Source organism: Brassica napus, chromosome A4 (genome assembly GCF_020379485.1).
Source record: "Brassica napus cultivar Da-Ae chromosome A4, Da-Ae, whole genome shotgun sequence".
NCBI classification, from domain to species: domain Eukaryota; kingdom Viridiplantae; phylum Streptophyta; class Magnoliopsida; order Brassicales; family Brassicaceae; genus Brassica; species Brassica napus.
In genome coordinates, this window is record NC_063437.1 from 11,277,552 (window position 1) to 11,297,520 (window position 19,969).

The following is a 19,969-nucleotide window of genomic DNA, read 5'->3' on the forward strand; positions in this document are numbered from 1 at the left end:
GAAAAACTCCATGATTTTCAAACACCAAACTAATGCCATTCCCATACATGTTTGGCTCATACAACTAAATGCAACCGGCAATAAATAAAAAATATGAAACAACACAACTGAATGGCAGTCGATTGCTCTGAATTTAGTCGTAACCCTTAAACCAAAGGAGGCAACAAAGAATGATAACAAGTCTCAGTACACAATGTAAATAGTAAAAGAAAGACTGTTTTGGTAAATAGAAGACAACAAGACAAAGAGAAGAAGACCCGAAGTGAGAGCACTCACGCTTTGTGTCAAAGCTTTTGCATCACCCGGGCCAAAGTCATAATGAATCTATCTGTGTGCTGTGACCAGCGTCTCTATGAACCTCAACCCATCAAACCTCGGCTCCAGTTTCTCCGTCTTCCTCGAATCCCAGCCCTGCTCATTCATTTCAATTCAATTCATATGAGACCCGGAGCATACAATTAGACAAGAGCAGATCTGTAATCGCAAGATGCTAAAAAGAGGAAACCTTTGGGGAGACCGGAGGAATAGCGGAGGAGGAAGAGAGAGCAGCGGTGGAGAAGGCAATGACTGAAGCGACAACACCGCTCGGAATCTTCATCATCATCGTTAGTGGAGGAGGAGGAGACCCGTCACGCCGGATCTCGACCACCACCAACTCTGCGTCTTGTCTTTGGGCCTTTTTGTTTTCTGGACCCAGAAGAAAATAGAATAGTAAAATGCTTATTTTCCTTTATATATTAGTGAAAAAAACATTATGAAAAGAAGAGTAATGACGTTGGAATGTGGTGTATCGAAACGGCGCATTTGATTCTTTTGATTCGGTGCTCTTTTTTTAATGGATGAGATGTTTTCTTTTGACTCATTAAATTAGTCAAAATTCATGGAACTGAAGCTTCGAACGGTGATCAACGTCCCGCTCCGCCCTGCAGTTAACAGTAACAAAAATCTTTACATATATTATATATCTATATATTTTTATAACTGTTAAAACCATAACGCAATTGAACCGCTTGTCCCGCACTGCTTAAACCGCAGTCACCATTCGGAGCCTGAATTCTTTTTTTCCTCTTTCAAAAATCATTTTTTTAAGGCTGATTTATTTATGATATTATATTTATGAAAAATATTATATAGATAATCAACAATATTATTTACTTTATAAAAATTTATGTCTAACTGCATTATCTGGACCATCCTACGAAGATTCATTCATGACTAGATTTACTTGTATCATATTAAAGCTCTTTTATAATCTTTTTTTTTGTAGTCTGCATTAATAAACCGCTATTCTCTGGAATTTGAAACCTGAATTTTCTATAATCAGCAATAAATTGGATAGTATGGGGCTCGAACCCCAGACTTGGATATAAAATCTTTAAACCTTAACTAATACACTACAGTTCCACCACAAATCAATTAAAATAGATTTTGTTAGTGTTAAATAAATTTTATAATATATTTAATTATAAAATTATTTTGATGAATTAGATAAATTTATAGATTTGAATTAATATTATTATTTGATTTACGAGATTTAATACTGATTTAGATTGATTTAAATTAATTTAGTTTTTATATCTCTTAAATAGCATAAATCAGATTTTATAAGAAAATTATTGTGGCTATTACTAATTTGCCATTTAGGCACTTCTTAAACCGATTTTCGGAACACACTCGAAAGCGTTTTCTTTTGTAATAATAGAAGGTTAAAACCCCAAATAAATTAATATTTCCTATATAATATTTTCGGCTCAGGTGATGCAGTTAGGCGTAGGTCTTCATAAGACAGGTAGTATTGTCGGTTGTCGAATCGTCTATGTAATATTTCCTATATCATAATTGTAAGATCATAATAAATAAATCAGCGTTAAGAAAAAGAAGGTTAAAACCCCAAATAAATTAGGGCGGCAATAAATAAAACCCTGGCCACCATAAAACCTCGCCACAGAACGGAGAAGAAGAACACAAAGCGTCTCTCCCCTTGACGATTCTCTTTCATCAAATTCAATGGCTTTCTGGGGTTGGTTTTATTTATTTCTCAAAACATATCTATCAACAAATCACAGATGATTCGTGTGTGTGTTTGCAGGAGTTGAAGTGAAGCCAGGAAAGCCTTTCACTCTCAAGGCTGCTACTAATGATGCCAAAAGACTTCACCTTTCCCAGGTCTTCCCTTTCTACCCCTAAACTCTCAGATTCTGCAATTAGGTCCCCTTTTATTTAATCTGTTTCGTTAAATCTTCCAGGCAACAGTGGGGCTTAGTAGCTCGGGAACAAACAGAAGCATTCTTCAGTGTAACGTTGGGAACAAAAGTCCACTCATCTTATGTGTCCTGTCTCCCGAAAAGGTTGATTCTTGCCAGCTCAACATCGAGTTTCAAGAAGCTGAGGATGTTATCTTCTCTGTCATCGGTCCTAGGAGTGTTCACCTCACTGGCTACTTCCTTGGAAGGAGTAGCACCGGCGGCTTAAGCCTAAATGACGACGAATCGTATCCTTTTCTAAAGTGAATTTATGGGAGTTCTTATTTGTTCGTAATTGTATCCCTTTGACTTGAATTTCAAAACGTAGGGAGTCGTTTGGAGAAGACATTGTTGACACAGACGTGGAGAAAGGGAGCAGTGATGATTATGACTACAGCGATAGTTTCATTAATGATGATGCTGATCATCCATCTTCTACTGACGATGATGACTGTATGTTTTTCTTTTCTTCTTATATGTTCTCTGTGGATTTAAAACTTGGAACTGTTAGCTGTAAATCTTCAGAGACTAGTTATTGTGCCTTTTTTTCTTAGCCTCTAGTAATCATTTGTCTTTGTAAGTTTATTGTAAATTTAGTTAAGCTTGATTCTCTGTAATAGCTTCTTTCCATGGAAAAATTACATATAATACTTTGTGTTTATCTGAAATTAGTTTTTTTAGAGTTTCATATATTTTGATTAATTGTTGTCTCCTTTTTTTCAGTGACTGTTAAGGAGAGGGTAGCTAAAACAAAGGCAAAGAAGGGAAATAAAAGACTAAGGAAGAAGTTTCAAGTCTCTGATTCGGATTCTGATGAAACATCTGCCAGAGCTGCTAGTGAGGACTCCGTAGAGATACTTAATGACCACAAGACCCCGAAGGTCCTTTCGTCAGAGGCTCCTTTGCCTTCAAGGGTCACGAGGTCAAAGGCAAGAAGTGCGACTTCGGAAAATGGTGAGAAGACATCAGAAGCAACAACTCATACACACAAGGCTGTGGATAATAAAAAGTAAGAAAGCCTTCACTCACTACAGACGGGTGTTAGTGTTATTATTAGTATCACTTTGATTCATAATCTGTGTTAATATGTGTCAGGGAGGAGAAACCATCTGGGGACGTTGAACCTTCTCCCGTTAAGAACGGCTCTGAATTGCTTTCGAAGAAGGAGAAGAAGAAGAAGAAAAGAAACAAGGAACCAGTTGTTATTAACACAGACGAAGATATGCCTGGAAGTCAGAAGCCAGAGACTGACAAGTAAGTGGTGTACAATACAATTGAATTGATTATGTCTACTTTGTTGTTGTTCATGGTTCAATCAACATTACCATTGTCTCTCACATGACAGAGCAATTGAATCATCAGCTGATGTAACACTATCAAAGAAAAAGAGGAAAAAAGAGAGGAAAGAGGAGACTACAGGCAGAAAGAAACAAGCTACCGAAAAGTGAGTCATATCTTATGTAGAAATTTCAGTTGAATATATGATGATCCTTAGACAAGCTCCTGCTAAAGGGTTCTCTCTTTTGTTTAATAGATTTGTCCAATAAGATTTTATATCCATAATGAATAGGAACATGGAGAAAGAAGCTAGTAGTACTAAGAAACTACCAGAATCAGAGCTTTCTCCAAATGAGGTGACAGTTGAAGAGATTGAAAAAGGGAAGTCAGATGGTAAAGTAGCTGTTCAAGGGAAAAAGGTGTGTTTTTTTCTGTCATCTTTATACTTCTAAATCTATGCAATCTGGTTGATGTCTCAAGTCTGGTTTTGCTGTTTCAGGTCAGCATACTCTATACTGCGAAGTTGAAGGACACTGGGAAAGTGTTTGAATCAAACTTGGAAGGATCTCCATTAAAATTTCGCTTAGGTAAAATATATTTTAGATATATTGTCATTGTTGTTTCAACCATCCTAAAACACACAATATGCTTCGTTTTTGTTTGCAGGTGGAGAAAAGGTCATAAAAGGTCTCAGCAATGGTGTTGAAGGTATTGTATAGTAGCTTTAATAATTTCAATTAAAATTTTCAAAAAGATGTTGATATTTAAAAAAAAAAACAATACGGCTGCATCTCTAATTCAGGGATGCGAGTTGGTGATAAGAGAAGACTCATAATTCCACCATCTCTGGGGTATGTCAGTTAATTATTATGTCTTTTGATGATTGATTTTCAGCATAATATTTACTATAAATAACCTGTTTTGTTTCTCTTGCTTCTGGATGTGATATAAATAGATACTCAGAGGAAGGATTGAAGAAGGAAAACGTGCCTAAGAACTCGTGGCTTGTCTATGAAGTAGAGGCAGTAAAAGTGAGATGATGCCATTGGCTCTTTTTGACCTTTTGAAACAAACAAGCCTTAACCTTCTGCCCTGAGTCATCTATTTGTCTCCTATTGCCTCCAATTGGCTTGTCACTTCTATCATTTTTCTCAAAAGAATCTAAATCCAGGAAAAAAGATAAACATTTTCATTCTATGATCACCAAGATTGTTTCAAAAAAAAGATCACCAAGATTGTTTCATTTCAAAGTTCGAATTTAGAGAAAGAAGATGTGATCTATAAGTTGAACAAAAAAAAAGACATGATTTTTAATAAAATTAAGTAACTGCCCTTGGCCTTTTGAATCAAGCTTGTTATCTTGTTTCCAAAAGTTCATAGGTCGATTGATCGAAAGAAGTAGAAAAAACTTGTATCCTTCTTTGTTTTGGTTGTAAACAAAGTTTAACAACCTTTCAACAGGAGGTCGTTTTCATCATCTCAATCCCAACTCAACCGAAGCTGAACTGGTCAATTCTCCCGGTTACCAAACGATTCCAATTAAGACTGATACGGCCATACCAAAGACGAGCTAAGAAGCTTGCCTTAGACCTTATGTTATTGCTATGGTCCTTTAAACTTGCAAGTGACAATTAAAATAAGAGAAAAAGACTAAGATAGCACCAAACCAAGTTTTTGTTCCCAAAGTAACACTCAAGGCTCAAAGTCACAAAAATAGGTTTCATTAAAGAGGTAAATATACACTTATATCCCTTGGGTTAATTAATCCAAACCTTAGGGTTTAGAGTTAAGGGGTGGGGTTTTGGAATTAGGGTTTAAAATTTTATAAAAAATAAATACTAAAATAAAAATAAAAAATTTAAAAACAGTTTCAAAAAGTATTTTTAAATTATAAAAAGAAAATTTGAAAAAAAAATAAAAAAAAATAAAAAAAAAATTTCAAAAAAAAATTATAAAAATTTCGAATCTGAAAACACATAATCTGAAACTATAAAAAAGAATTTTTTTTATTTTATTTATTTTATTTTTATTTATTTTTATTTATTTTGTTTGTTTATTTAATTTTAAACCAAGAGTATAAGGGATATTTTACACTTTAATGAATGTCATTTTTGTGACTTTCTCTTTCTAGTGCTATTTTTGAGACATAAACTTCAAAATGTGCTATTATTGACAATTGCCCTTAAAATAACATACCTTGTAATATTCATAAAGTAAAAAATGTGTTTGCAAAAAAAAAAAAAAAAAAAAAATCACACTACATAATTTTTTAAATGAAGGCTAGAGAAAATGAAACACAGAGAAAAAGGCAACTCTGTTTTACTAATTTCATAATTTGTGTTGCTTCAATAGATAATTAAAAAAAAACGTAAAATGATTTAAACCTCTTCTTAGTTGCAATATCCTACATAGGTAGTAAGTGCAAACTCCAAGCCATTTTCTTTTACATGAAATCATCGTCGTCCATGGCGCCATAAGGACCCGAAACAAGATCATCATCAGGCTTATCCACATGCAGTTGTTTCTTCTTACCTAAGAAGTAAGAACCACAGTTAAAAAAAAAATACCATTATCAAACTGATCATTTAAGAAACAGAGACATGCTTAGCTTAAGAAACAGATCAATGAGAAACCACTAGAAAAAAAAGGGAAATCCAAGGAAACAAGTAAAAAAAAAAAAGAAGAGAGTGAATGAGTGAATACCTGACTTCTTTTTGCCGGCAGCAGCATCTTTCTCTGCCTTGAGCTTTTCGTTTCCTATTGCCGAAATGGAGGAAGCAACGTCTTTAACATCAGCTGCTTTCATATTGGCCACAGAAAGTCTCATCACTGCTTTGAGCAGCCCAATATAGTGAAAGCTTTTCTGCGAAAAAAGGCGAATGTAATTTTAGTGCAAAGCAATTGGTAATTATTAATCAAATAGCTGAGACGAGAAAGAGAATATGGGATTACCTCATAAGGTACAAGCTTACGAGATATCATCTCAGCATATTCCAAGAAGTCGCTTTCAGACTTGGGAATGAAAATATCAACGCTTTTTGCTTCAGTCTTTGCTCCAAAGAGTTCAGCAGTTGCCTGGTAATCAGCTTCCTCCACTAGCCTAAAAAATAAGAGAGACAAAATGTTTCTTATGGGTACTGTAGAACCAACAGAAGAAGCCAATATACAAGTGTGACAATACCTCTGCATGCGAAGTTTGTCAGCAATAGGATCAAAAGGCTCTTCCTTTAATGGTTCTTCAACAGATTTAGCCTTCTTTTCAACAACTTTTGCTGCTTTCTTTGGAGCAGGCTTTACTACAGCTGCCTACAGTAACAAACAAAAATTGTTTAGATGTAATTTTGCAACATTATGCCACTAATTGAGAAGAAAAAAAGTATACCGGAGCAGGCTCATCATCATCCTCTTCTTCCCAAGAGTCCTTGATGTCATTCTCATCAACATCCTCATCATCCCAGTTACTTTTCAGTTCAACTTTAGCAGGAGTTGGTTGAAAGTCTTCAGCCTCTGAAAAACAGAAACAAGTGTGGACAAGTCTGTCTTTATTTCTTACAGAACATAACTAAAACATACAGCGAGTAATAAAAACAATGAATAAGTCTTACCCCAATCATCCATCTCTGTCGCTAATTATCTAGAAGAAACAAAAGTGCTATTTCTGAATCCAAGTGAAAGACCTGCATAAGCAGAAAGTTATAATCATCTCTATGCCAAAATAACTCAAGATTTTTATTAGATGAATCAATGAAAAGTGTTTAGGAATGAATCAATTGAACAATAAGTTGTGGAAATCGTGAAGAATTCGAAGGATACTAGTTCCAAGAGAAGACGATGGATGAAGGAAGGAGGCGGAAGAGAAATAACCTGAATCGTAGAGAGAAATGGAAAGAAAGTTGGATTCGTCGGTGAAAACGCCGATGTTCGTTCAACGGAAGAGGGAGGGACGAAACGACAGCCAAAACCTATTTTGTGCCTTTAGGGTTTTCTCTCTCTCACTTTCTACAACTTGTTTTTCGAGAACCTGTAGAGGATGGATTTAATCATCCCACAAGGCCCAAGGAATAGAAGGCCTGGCCCAGACCAAGGAAAGCGATGGCTCGAAGAGTCGGCTTAAACCGGTTGATTACTCGGCTTGCCTCTACAGTATCTCGAGTCGAGCGACGCCGACTAAGAGGCACACAGCTCGGCGACCGCTCGGACGAATGCGGGCCTCTCGGCCCAATAAGGAAGGCCCACGAAGACGACTTAAGCTAGGTCAAGAACGACATATCAAAGGGCTATATAAGGAGAAGGAAGAGAAACGAGAAGGGGATCCGAAATCATCTGACTAACACTTGGCGGCTAGATTAGGGTTTTCACCTTTGTTTCATCTTGCCGTTATTTGTACTTTTCCGGTAGTTCATCGAGTTGCCGGCTTCTCTTCTGTCGCATTCTATTTACTTCTCTTGTAACCGACTGAACGTCTCTTCCGACCATAATAAAACGTCTTTGTTAAACCCACATCCTTTTATCACCGTTTTCCGATCAAACAGTTGGCGCCCACCGTGGGGCTCGAACCCACGACCACAAGGTTAAGAGCCATTACAACAAAAAGGTCAAGTCGCGTCCTCTCGAAATGGGCAACCTTGTCTTAAGAAAGGTCTTCGAAAACACTAAGGAGTGGAAAGCCGGCAAGCTCGGAGCCAACTGGGAAGGACCATACAAGATAGTCGAAGTCATCAAGCCAGGAGTATACCGCCTCGAGACTTCAACAGGCGAAGCAGTACCGAGAGCCTGGAACTCCAAACATCTCCGCCTCTTCCATCCTTAGTCAAGAAAAACACCAACCCGAGTAAATGCGCCACAAAGGCCACTTTTACTCGCAAACCATTGATCGAGTAAATGAGCCGAAATAAAAAAAAATATATAAACCCTCCCCGAGGAATCGATCTCCGAAGCAGACGATCACTTAAACGATGCCTACACGAGCACGCCCCGGCTCCTCGAACAAACGTATCGGCACTCGCATCCCACGTCGAATACGTCCTGATCAGACACATATTCACGGGAATCGACCACGTTGCGACCTAAACCAACATGGCCGAGACAATGACTCCAATTCATCCTATAATTAACTAAGTAAGGTCTGGCCAACCAAACGCTTGAAAATTACATTAGGATCGACTCGGAACCGTCAAAGTCGAAAACACAGACGATTCGGGGAGATCAACAAGCCGCGAGAGAACTGCTGATTGCAACCGTAAAGATGCAGCAACAGGCTTCCCTCGTCAACTCCGTCAGTAAACCACTCAGCAAGATATACCCCCAGAAGGAGGAAGTTCGCGAAGTCGCAATCGATGAATCCGACCCAACGAAAATCATCCGAGTTGGCGTCTACCTGTCCGACGACATATGTTCAAAGATCATCTCTTTCATCAAAGACAACGCTTCAACGTTCGCCTGGAAGACCTCCGACATGAAAGGGATCGACCCCGCAGTTACCTCCCATGAACTGCACGTCGACCCGACTTTCAAACCCATCCGACAGAAGCGACTCAAACTCGGTCCGGAAAGATCCAAGGCAGTGAACGACGAAGTCGACCGGCTCCTCGACGCGGGTTTTATCACCGAAGTTCGATACCCTGAATGGTTAGCCAACCCGGTCGTCGTCAAGAAGAAGAACGGCAAATGGCGCATATGCGTCGATTTCACGGACCTCAACAAGGCATGCCCAAAGGATAGTTACCCACTCCCTCACATCGATCGTCTCGTCGAATCAACTGCCGGTAACGAACTCCTAACCTTCATGGACGCTTTCTCGGGCTACAACCAGATCTTGATGCACCCCGATGATCGCGAGAAGACAGCATTCATCACCGACAGAGGGACTTATTGCTACAAGGTGATGCCCTTCGGGCTAAAAAACGCCGGTGCGACTTATCAGCGACTTGTTAACCGAATGTTCGCTGATCAGCTTGGCAACACCATGGAAGTGTACATCGACGATATGTTGGTGAAATCGCTCAAGGCCGACGACCACCTAAATAACTTACGCGACTGCTTCAAGATCTTGAACGACTACGGGATGAAACTTAACCCGGCCAAATGTACCTTCGGTGTCACCTCAGGGGAATTCCTCGGCTACATCGTCACTCAGCGAGGAATCGAAGCTAACCCATCTCGGCGATTCTCGATCTTCCAAGCCCAAAAAACAGCCGCGAAGTGCAGCGACTAACGGGACGCATAGCAGCTCTCAACAGGTTCATCTCGCGATCGACCGACAAGTGTCTTCCCTTCTACGAGCTACTAAGGGGAAACAAGAGGTTCGTCTAGGATGAAAAATGCGAAGAGGCATTCAATCAACTCAAGCATTATCTCACGACCCCACCCGTGCTATCGAAGCCAGAAGCCGGCGACACACTGTCTCTCTACATCGCCGTCACATCCTCCGCCGTCAGCAGCGTATTGATTCGAGAAGATAGGGGAGAACAGAAACCAATCTTTTACACAAGTAAAAGAATGACGGAGCCTGAGACGAGATATCCAACACTCGAAAAGATGGCCCTAGCTGTCGTCACCTCGGCAAGAAAACTGCGACCTTACTTCCAGTCGCACACGATCGAAGTACTGTCCAACCAACCACTCAGAACGGTTATGCAAAATACTAACCAATCGGGGCGGTTGACCAAATGGGCGATGGAGCTGAGCGAACATGACATCGTATACAAGAATCGCACAGCAGCAAAGTCACAAGTCCTTGCCGACTTCTTGATCGAGTTGACGCCAGAGCTGGAACAAGACCTCATCCTACCAAGCGTAAACTGGATCCTCCACGTCGACGGTTCATCCACGAGTAAAGGATCAGGAGCAGGAGTGCAATTGCAATCACCAACAGGAGAACTCATCCGACAGTCATTCAGTTTCGGTTTCGCGGCATCAAACAACGAAGCTGAGTACGAATCCCTCATCGCGGGACTCCGTCTCGCCAAAGCGGTGAAAGCCAAACGAATCAGCGCTTACTGCGACTCTCAACTCGTCGTAAGCCAGTACCTCGGTGATTACGACGTCCGCAACGACAGGATGGACGCCTACCTCAAACTCGTCCAAGACCTCACGCGAGACTTCGAGTTCTTCGAACTCACGAAGGTTCCTCGCGGAGAAAATGTTTGTGCCGACGCCCTCGCCGCTCTGGGAAGCAAGCTACATGACCAGGTCAAAAGGACAATCCCGATCCATAAAATCGAGAAACCAAGCATCGATACAAAGGCAGAACAGGCCGCGATTATAGCAGCGATCAACGACGCGATGGACATTGACGAAGTGGAATCCCCCTCGCCTGATGATCACTCAACGGATTGGCGTAAGGAACTCATTGATTACCTCGCGGAAGGTTTACTGCCCGTCGAAAAATGGGATGCCCGGCGACTGAAACGACGCAGCACGCACTACGTCGTCATGGACGGAGAACTACACCGATGGACTGCAACAAAGGTACTACTCAAGTGTATCGCCGGCGAAGAAACGAGACTCGTCATGGCCGAAACACACGAAGGAGCAGCAGGCAACCACTCGGGCGGGCGAGCTCTCGCACTAAAAGTTAAAAACCTCGGATTCTACTGGCCAACCATGAACGCCGACTGCAAGACATACGCGCGCAAATGTGATAAGTGCCAGCGTCACGCCAAAACCATACACAGCCCAACGGAGTTTCTCCACACCTTGACTGCTCCATACCCATTTATGAGGTGGGGAATGGACATCATTGGTCCGATGCCAGCATCCCGACAAAAGAAGTTCATCCTGGTCCTCACCGATTACTTCACCAAATGGGTTGAAGCCGAAGCCTACGCCAGCATAACCGACAAGGAGGTACAAAACTTCGTCTGGAAGAACATAATCTGCCGACACGGGCTCCCATACGAGATAATCACGGACAATGGTTCGCAATTCATCTCGCATCACTTCAAAGGCTTCTGCGACAGATGGCGCATTCGACTCAACATGTCGACACCGAGAAACCCGCAAAGTAATGGTCAAGCCGAATCGACGAACAAGACCATCATAGACGGTCTGAAGAAACGACTCGACTTAAAGAAAGGTTGCTGGGCAGACGAACTCGATGGTGTCCTGTGGTCTCATAGAACCACTCCTCACGGAGCGACGAAGACTACACCCTTCTCAATGGCCTACGGCATCGAGGCAATGGCTCCTGCAGAAGCGAACGTGACGAGTCTACGCCGGTTATGAATGCCACAGAACACTGAACTCAACCGTGACATGCTCCTCGACGCACTCGACGATATCGAGGAAAAGCGCGACCAAGCGTTACTCCGTATCCAGAATTACCAGCATCAAATCGAGAGCTATTACAACAAAAAGGTCAAGTCGCGTCCTCTCGAAATGGGCAACCTTGTCTTAAGAAAGGTCTTCGAAAACACTAAGGAGTGGAAAGCCGGCAAGCTCGGAGCCAACTGGGAAGGACCATACAAGATAGTCGAAGTCATCAAGCCAGGAGTATACCGCCTCGAGACTTCAACAGGCGAAGCAGTACCGAGAGCCTGGAACTCCAAACATCTCCGCCTCTTCCATCCTTAGTCAAGAAAAACACCAACCCGAGTAAATGCGCCACAAAGGCCACTTTTACTCGCAAACCATTGATCGAGTAAATGCGCCGAAATAAAAAAAAATATATAAACCCTCCCCGAGGAATCGATCTCCGAAGCAGACGATCACTTAAACGATGCCTACACGAGCACGCCCCGGCTCCTCGAACAAACGTATCGGCACTCGCATCCCACGTCGAATACGTCCTGATCAGACACATATTCACGGGAATCGACCACGTTGCGACCTAAACCAACATGGCCGAGACAATGACTCCAATTCATCCTATAATTAACTAAGTAAGGTCTGGCCAACCAAACGCTTGAAAATTACATTAGGATCGACTCGGAACCGTCAAAGTCGAAAACTCTTAATTAACGACTTAAAGTGGCAAACGGTCGCGACTCAAAGAGGTCGATCGAGACAAAGTCATAACAAGTTTAAAATTATAACGATTCGACATCTCGAACAACATTTACACCGAACGAACTGAGTCACTTCAAATCTTGAGAAATCACGATTTTGATAGACAAATCTAAGATAAGTAAATCAGTTCAAATCACCAGAAGAGTTCAAGATGGCGAGAAAACAACAAAATAAAAGCCTCGAGGGCAAAGGTTCGAAAAATTACAACAATGAGTCATATAAGACTCGAAAGAAAACAACATACAAGAGACGCTAATCCTCTCGGTCGCTCTCACGATCGTTGAGAGCAGAAAGCTCCGAAGCCCTAACACTCGAATCGCGAGCAATCTCCTCGTTACCTCGACGAGATCCTTCAGCCGAAGTATCCGAGAGTACGAGGACAGGAGCACCGTCTTCAGCAGCGTTGGTCCCCCGATTAGGCGTCTCCCCCTCAAACGCAGCCGAAGAACCCTCTACAAAAGGCGTCGGCTCGTCACGACGTCCATCGATTGGATCAGAAGGCAGAGTAACAAGATTTGCTGCGGTCTCTGGATCAATCAGACTGACGTTGGACCCGTAAGGATCAAGACTCGCCAAAATACGAGCATCTACAAACTGGGAATCCAGTACAAGAGGAGAAAGCGTGAGATCCCCCTCGGGTATCTCGCCAACCTTGAGCTCCTCGGCCTCCTGCTCGTACTTCTTCTCTTGCTCCGCGAAAAGATCGATCGTGGCTTGCAAGATGTCGCTCCCAGCCCTCTTTAAGGCTTCAAGGCATTTCCTGGTCCCAAAAGCTTGGCTATGAAGCAACCGAGCCGTGTCGTAAAGACTTCGGCGTTCCTCTCGGGAGCGAATCTTGGCGAAGCGACGATTAGCCTTTGCAGACATCTCGGCTTCAACCCTTCCTCTTTCCTTCGTCACTTCCAAGACCCTGGAATCCCTAAGGCGCTTCATCTCTCTTTCATGAGATGCAGCGAGTGAAGCCTTCTCGCTCTCGAGCTCGGCATTCTTCTGCTCGAGCTCGTGGATAACCCCGCGAGACGCCACCAAATCGGCCTTGAGTTCGTCTCTTCGAGCTATCGCGCGAGTGACCATCCCATTGAGCCTCTCAACGTTAGCCTTTGACGTACTTAGCCGACGAGCAGAAGCCTCCTCTTTCTCCGCGTGCTCCTTCTTGGCCAGCTCAAGTTCGGTCGAAACTCCTTTCAGGGCAGTGTCGTATTTGTCGATTACGACATTCATCGCGCCGTCTCCCTAAACGAACGAGGAGATGAAAATCGTAAGAAAGAATTAAGTAACGAAACACAAAAAAGGGGGAGAGATCGAAACGTTTACCAGCAGCTTTGCCCTCGCAGCCTCCTCGTATTCACTCCCAAAGATGAGGTCCTTCACGGCAGGTAGAGGTTTCGCCCTTCCCCTGAGTTGGCGAAGAAACTCCCCGCACTTCTCGGGAACATACGCCAGAGGGGCCGGCCCCTCGTAGTGAAAGGAGACTTTGTCCGGAAAGTTAACCCCGGGAGCCCTCCTTAAGACAGCAGAGCCGCGAGGAGACGTGCCGATCTGAACGGCCCCAGTCCCAGTAACAGCTGGGATTCCCTCGCGAGGAGACGCCAAGGTAGGAGATCGTACTTCATCGACGATCTCATCGTTGTGCCTCCTCATTAAAAGCGGCGACTCTCCGCTATCTTCATCAGAACCGTCCAGGACGGCGACGTTAAGGGAATCCTCAGATCCATCCGCTTCCCCCGTTTCGTCTCGCTCTCTCGATACTTCAGCCTCAGAAACCTCCTCTTCAGGTTGGGTTTCTTCTTCCTCCTCCTCAGCTCCAGTTGGCTCCTCGGGATCCTCTGACTGAACCTCAACAGACCTCTTGGTCTTCTTCCTCCTTTTCTTCTTCCCCTGAGGATCACCGGAAAGAGGGACGCCACTCGCCTCCCCAGCACTCTCCTCGACACCCGAGTTACCCCTCTTCCTCTTCCTACCTTTTCCAGTATTTGCAGCATCGGAAGGAGGAACCTCGTCAGCACGAGGGACGGCCGTCGAGGGCCCGCCCCCGCTAGCCAGTCCCAGTTGAGCAGCTAGCATCGCGCTTAAGTCTGGAAGAGTCCCCATTCTCTTTGCCTCGGTGACTTGCTTCTGGATATCTCTCGGGAAAATTTCTAGTCTCTTCTTGCGAATAGGAAGAGCTGTCGGAAGATCTGATCTCCACTCTCCTGAAAACACAAGGCAAAGATGTCAGCACGCGGTGAGTAAACCATACGGCCAAAGAGAATACCAGAAACGGCGAGAGAACGCACTACGAGCAATTCGATCTTTAAACTCGTAGGTCTTCTCGACGGTGATCTCGGACCAACGGTAGATTCTAAGCAAAGCGACGGCTTGAACGCTTTTCAGGAAATCCTCGGGATAGACAGAAGACGTAGGATGGCCAACTGCAAACAAAAGAAAAGGAGAGTCTCATTAAGAACAACAAAGTCAGACGCAGTTCGCGACAAGATACTCTACCACAGGAACGGTTCCAAAGAACCCGATAGTCCTCCTGAGGAGGCTCCTCGAAAGCCGAGTCGTCGGATTTAAGAAAGAAGTAAGAGCGCTGCCAATTCTGCGTCTTGTTCGGATGGCCGGCGCATACGTTACAGTTTGGTCGCATCTTCACCGAGTAGGTCCCGTCCTTCATGTCGGTTATCGAGGTCATCTCCTCGAAAGATCTGACGCTCATCGGCATATCGATCTGTTCCGCTAAAACCGATAAGGTGACGGCCAGTCGCAGCGAGCCATTCAATAGTTGGCTAATCGCGATGTTTCGCCGCCTAGCGTACGCAGTGATTAATCGCGGGATCGGGAACCAACAGCGAGTGTCCTCCTGGAAGTAAGACTCATATACCGTCTGATACCCGATCGGAGGAGACCAAGGTCTCTGCTCCTTCATAGGGATAAGGAAGGTTACGCCTGTAGCGCCCTTGGATCGAAGAATCTTCTTCACACTCCTCGGGGTCGATTTAGTCTCTTCTACGCCCTCCCAGTCTTGACCAGCCACGAAGGCAGGGCGAAGCAGGTCGGGTAGAAGCCTCGGAAGCTCCTCGAAAATCCCGTCGGGATAGAAGGTCGTCGGGACTAACTCAGCTTCGGGATCGTCATTTTCAGGAGGATCGCCCTCCATAGGGCGAGCCCTCAAAGTAACCGAGTCGACAGGCATCGCCCCGCTCTGCCCGTCTCTCGCGCACTCCGTCCCGTCTCTAACAGCGACGTTCTCATTCCCTTCCCTCGCAAGCCTCGTAGCATCTGCGACCAGGAGCCTTTGGGAACGAGACAAATTGGCGGTATCCATCATCGCCGCATGGTGGGTAGATTCAAGATCCCCGAGACGACCTCCGTCGGGATTCCTTGCCGGCGCCGACGTCGCTGCAACCGATTTTCCTTTCTGTTGCCTCGATAATCTCGGAACCGATGACATAGTGAAGATCGCGTCGAACGAAGGCTACAACACTTAGAGAGATAAAGGAAGGAGAGAGAAAGTACCTTTGCTCGCGGAGGAAACTTAAAGAAATGAAAGGGGATCCGCATATTTATAAGGAGAAGAGAGGGAGGAGTTCGAGGCATCATCATTAGGTCTATTCGGGCCTAAATGGGCCTCGAAATTCCCCCTAAATACCCAGCAGACCCTCGCGGCGTTTCAACTCCCCGAGATACTCATGAAGGGAAAAAGGGGGAAAGATTCGAGGTATCATAATTAAGCCTAAATGGGCCTAAACGGGCCTCGAGTTTCCCCCAAAAACCCCATCGACTCCCGCGACTTTCCGGCTTCTTATCTTAATTAACCAAACGGTTATCCTAAGATCGGTTAAACCGGTAAATTAGCCAGGATTTACCGATCAAAATCTGGGAGCCTGCGACTCAACGACTCCGAGAGAAGGCATTGCCGCAGCCTTCCCCGCGACTCATCGACCTATCATTTCGATCTCCCGACAGGACTTCTGTTCCTTTGAACCTTCGAGTTCCAGAATCCATCATGAGCTTGTCGACTCTTCGCTCACTGATGGACTTGGGGGAACTTACTGTAGAGGATGGATTTAATCATCCCACAAGGCCCAAGGAATAGAAGGCCTGGCCCAGACCAAGGAAAGCGATGGCTCGAAGAGTCGGCTTAAACCGGTTGATTACTCGGCTTGCCTCTACAGTATCTCGAGTCGAGCGACGCCGACTAAGAGGCACACAGCTCGGCGACCGCTCGGACGAATGCGGGCCTCTCGGCCCAATAAGGAAGGCCCACGAAGACGACTTAAGCTAGGTCAAGAACGACATATCAAAGGGCTATATAAGGAGAAGGAAGAGAAACGAGAAGGGGATCCGAAATCATCTGACTAACACTTGGCGGCTAGATTAGGGTTTTCACCTTTGTTTCATCTTGCCGTTATTTGTACTTTTCCGGTAGCTCATCGAGTTGCCGGCTTCTCTTCTGTCGCATTCTCTTTACTTCTCTTGTAACCGACTGAACGTCTCTTCCGACCATAATAAAACGTCTTTGTTAAACCCACATCCTTTTATCACCGTTTTCCGATCAAACAGAACCTAAACGTTCAAAAACATTAATATTCCATCTCTTATTTTATTAATAAAATTTTTTTCGCTGGAGTGAAATAAGAAAGAAAAAAAACTAATTTTCCTGATTATAAATATTATTTTGTTAATCTAGTTTAATTTATGCAATGTAATGTAACAAACATGAGTTAAAGTTTTGAACTAACTTAAAATAGATAATTTATATATTTTTGGTAAAATGTTTAAATTAGAAAGACTATATTCTTCTACTTCAAAAATTAAAACTATGAAATATATTTTCAGAATATCTTTTTATTAATTTTGTTTGGTAGCTCAAGTATTTATTTTAATTATGTAATATTAAGATAAAAAAAAGTTATAAACCACATATCTAAAGATTACATAAACTGTGAACCGAACCACACATCATTAAATCGTCCAGTTATAACTCTATGAGAATATTGCTGTAATTTATTTTCTTTTCTAGAATTTATTATTTAAATGAAAAAAATCTTTTTTTTTTGACAGCAAATATTTATAGACTCATATAGACTCTGTAAACCAAGAAGGTAACTCTACATCCATGTGCACGACGAAAGACGGTTGTTTTCTAGCACTACGTGCCAAGCTATCCGCCCTTGTGTTCTCCGTCCTAGGTACATGAATGATATCTGCGTTGACAAAACTTTGTCGCAAAAGCTTGATATCTTTCAAGTAACTTTCAAATGCTGGCCATTCCTCTGGTTCCAAAACCATCTTCATCAATTGAGAACAATCCGTTGCAAACGTAACCTGAAACTGCCTTAAATTTCTCATACATTCTATTGCCCAAATTAATGCCTCCATCTCCGAATGAAGAGGCGAAAAACATGCCCTTATATTCTTTGCCCCCGGTAAGCCATCAAAGCCTGGTAACGTACTAAACCATCCTTGTCCTGAAAATGGGTCCTTATCTTTCCAGGAGCCGTCCGTGAAACACCATCTACCTATGGTCCCTAGATCAGTCCTTACCTGTCCTTTATGTGCCACCCTATGATCATTAGTAACTTGTGCCTCAGCCCACAGTGTTGATTCAACTTCTGCCAGTCGAAGCGTTTCCTTTGGATCAATGTCAAGATTACTAAACACTTTGTTGTTTCGACCCTTCCAGATATACCATAAAATCCATGCAAACTGATGATCCTCTAAACAAAGGAAATCAAAACGACAGAAAAAGGAAAATATAATAAATTTAGAAAAACGAAAAATTAAATAAAATGGAAAACCGAGAGACAATTTGTATTCAGTATAAAGACTAAAGAGAGATAGGACAGAACTCAGTATCAAACAACTCAAAAGTCCCAAAGACTAAAACCCTTTAAAAAAAAAGTGATGAGTGGGAAACTTCTCAAGAAGTTGGAAGATCCGCCGATTGCATCTTCTTCAAGCGAAGAAGAAGAAGACGAAGATGCCGTAGCCAACTCTTCCTCGGAAGAAGAAGAAGAAGAAGAAGAAACCGATTTCGAAACCGAAGCCGAGCCGGTCGCGAAGCCGCTTGTGAAACCTCCAGCATATTCCAAAAAGGTTGAAACTTCCTCAAAGCCCGAGACCAAGAAGAAGCGATCTAGTGAGACAGATGAAGTAGAAGCAAAGAGGGTCAAGAGGGTTTCAGGAGAAGAAGAGACTAAGAAAAGCTGTTTCCAAAGAGTTTGGACCGAAGAAGACGAGATTGCTGTCTTGCAAGGGATTATCGACTTCAAAAACGAGACTGGGTCAAGCCCTTACGACGACAAGAACGCTCTTTATGATCTCGTGAAGAAATCTGTAAGCTTTGATGTTACTAAAACTCAGTTTATGGAGAAGATTAGGGCGTTGAAGAAAAAGTTTGAGAACAATCTTGGTAGAGGCAAGAAGAAAGGAAAGGATCCGTCTTTTTCCAAAGCTCATGATCGCAAGGCGTTTGATTTGGCAAAGTTGGTTTGGGGAGATAATGGGATCATGGCTCTTGAACCATTGTCAGCTGTCAAGTCAAAGAAAGTTGAGCCTGCTGTGAAGAAGCAAGAGGAGCCTGCTGTGAAGAAGCAAGAGGAGCCTGGTGTGATGAATCAAGAGTTTGTTCCCATTGTTGATTTAGTAGCTCGTTTTGGTGTGGATGATCTTGCTGCTAAACAAGGTTGGAGTAGGCTTTCATCCGAGGATAGGGAGAGATTCGAGGAGCAATGGAAAGCGTTGCAGCTTAAGGAATTCAAGTTCTACTCTCAAAAGAGCGGTTTCATTCATGAAGTGGTAACAAAGATGGCTGAAGCATCTCGGCCAGACCATTAGATTTATGTTTTGTTTTCTTGTCTCTTTTGCCTGAATTCGCCTCTGTCGTTTTACTTTCTCTGTTGATTTATCAATATTGAAGTGATATTTTAAATTAAGTTAATCAATGTTGTCCACTTTTATACAAAACAAGAACCATATGTGTTCAAACGTTTGTCTTGTTAGAAAGTCTAGAGAGCCGAATCACACAAGTTCTTATAAACAGAGCTTTTTTGTTGTTGAATATAGTACAGACTAAAATAGATACGTATGTACCAGAATATCAGTTTAGACAATATTAGAATCTGTAAGTTTCTGAACTTTCCGGAGCTATCTTTGACTTTTTACCTCTACAGAATAAAACTATTCCACATACGACCAAATAAATGGAGCAACAAGCCAACAACCAATAAGGAGGAGCATACCACTAATAAACTGTGGATCAAACCCACAAACAAAGAACCAAAGATAATAGGATCTTATCAAAATACTTATCATAGGAGTCCGAAAAGCATCATGGCTCGCAAGCATTTTGATTCTCAGATGTCCCTTGAAAGACCTATAAATAGGGAAAAGTTCTAGCTAACTGGAGTTTTATACCGACTCTCCTAAAGTAACTTCGCATAATCTGGGATGGC

The 19,969-nt window shown here is 42.9% G+C and overlaps 5 protein-coding genes across 7 annotated transcripts; 3 read left to right on the plus strand and 2 right to left on the minus strand.

Moving 5' to 3' along the window:
* Nucleotides 1-65: 65 nt before the first annotated feature.
* LOC106449727 lies at nucleotides 66-750 on the minus strand. Its single transcript, XM_013891434.3, has 2 exons — nucleotides 506-750; nucleotides 66-411 (listed from the first exon to the last, which is right to left on the minus strand). Exons 1-2 carry the CDS (start codon nucleotides 602-604, stop codon nucleotides 325-327), a joined length of 186 nt encoding a protein of 61 aa, XP_013746888.2. The 5' UTR covers nucleotides 605-750; the 3' UTR covers nucleotides 66-324.
* Nucleotides 751-1,882: 1,132 nt separating this feature from the next.
* LOC106446339 (peptidyl-prolyl cis-trans isomerase FKBP43) lies at nucleotides 1,883-4,716 on the plus strand. The gene is made up of 12 exons (XM_013888042.3): nucleotides 1,883-2,020; nucleotides 2,090-2,166; nucleotides 2,247-2,491; nucleotides 2,572-2,696; nucleotides 2,967-3,252; nucleotides 3,339-3,497; nucleotides 3,589-3,687; nucleotides 3,814-3,940; nucleotides 4,021-4,108; nucleotides 4,188-4,229; nucleotides 4,324-4,372; nucleotides 4,477-4,716. Exons 1-12 carry the CDS (start codon nucleotides 2,008-2,010, stop codon nucleotides 4,559-4,561), a joined length of 1,395 nt encoding a protein of 464 aa, XP_013743496.2. The 5' UTR covers nucleotides 1,883-2,007; the 3' UTR covers nucleotides 4,562-4,716.
* A 1,047-nt stretch (nucleotides 4,717-5,763) lies between these two features.
* LOC106446340 (eukaryotic translation initiation factor 3 subunit J) lies at nucleotides 5,764-7,545 on the minus strand. Of its 3 annotated transcripts, none has more exons than XM_013888043.3 (7): nucleotides 7,386-7,545; nucleotides 7,127-7,198; nucleotides 6,904-7,028; nucleotides 6,703-6,827; nucleotides 6,474-6,621; nucleotides 6,225-6,384; nucleotides 5,764-6,053 (listed from the first exon to the last, which is right to left on the minus strand). In XM_013888043.3, the coding sequence occupies exons 2-7, from the start codon at nucleotides 7,137-7,139 to the stop codon at nucleotides 5,965-5,967; spliced, it is 660 nt and encodes a 219-aa protein (XP_013743497.2). In that variant the 5' UTR covers nucleotides 7,140-7,198; nucleotides 7,386-7,545; the 3' UTR covers nucleotides 5,764-5,964. The 3 variants fall into 3 exon arrangements, with proteins under 3 accessions (XP_013743497.2, XP_048633508.1, XP_048633507.1); XM_048777551.1 differs by having other exon boundaries at nucleotides 7,127-7,179; nucleotides 7,386-7,538; XM_048777550.1 differs by having other exon boundaries at nucleotides 7,127-7,226; nucleotides 7,386-7,535.
* Nucleotides 7,546-10,019: 2,474 nt separating this feature from the next.
* Nucleotides 10,020-11,747, plus strand: LOC125608183. Its single transcript, XM_048778146.1, has 2 exons — nucleotides 10,020-10,601; nucleotides 10,647-11,747. The coding sequence occupies exons 1-2, from the start codon at nucleotides 10,020-10,022 to the stop codon at nucleotides 11,745-11,747; spliced, it is 1,683 nt and encodes a 560-aa protein (XP_048634103.1).
* Nucleotides 11,748-18,350: 6,603 nt separating this feature from the next.
* Nucleotides 18,351-19,455, plus strand: LOC106376489 (probable transcription factor At1g11510). The gene has a single exon (XM_048777552.1). The coding sequence runs from the start codon at nucleotides 18,420-18,422 to the stop codon at nucleotides 19,350-19,352; it is 933 nt and encodes a 310-aa protein (XP_048633509.1). The 5' UTR covers nucleotides 18,351-18,419; the 3' UTR covers nucleotides 19,353-19,455.
* Nucleotides 19,456-19,969: the final 514 nt, after the last annotated feature.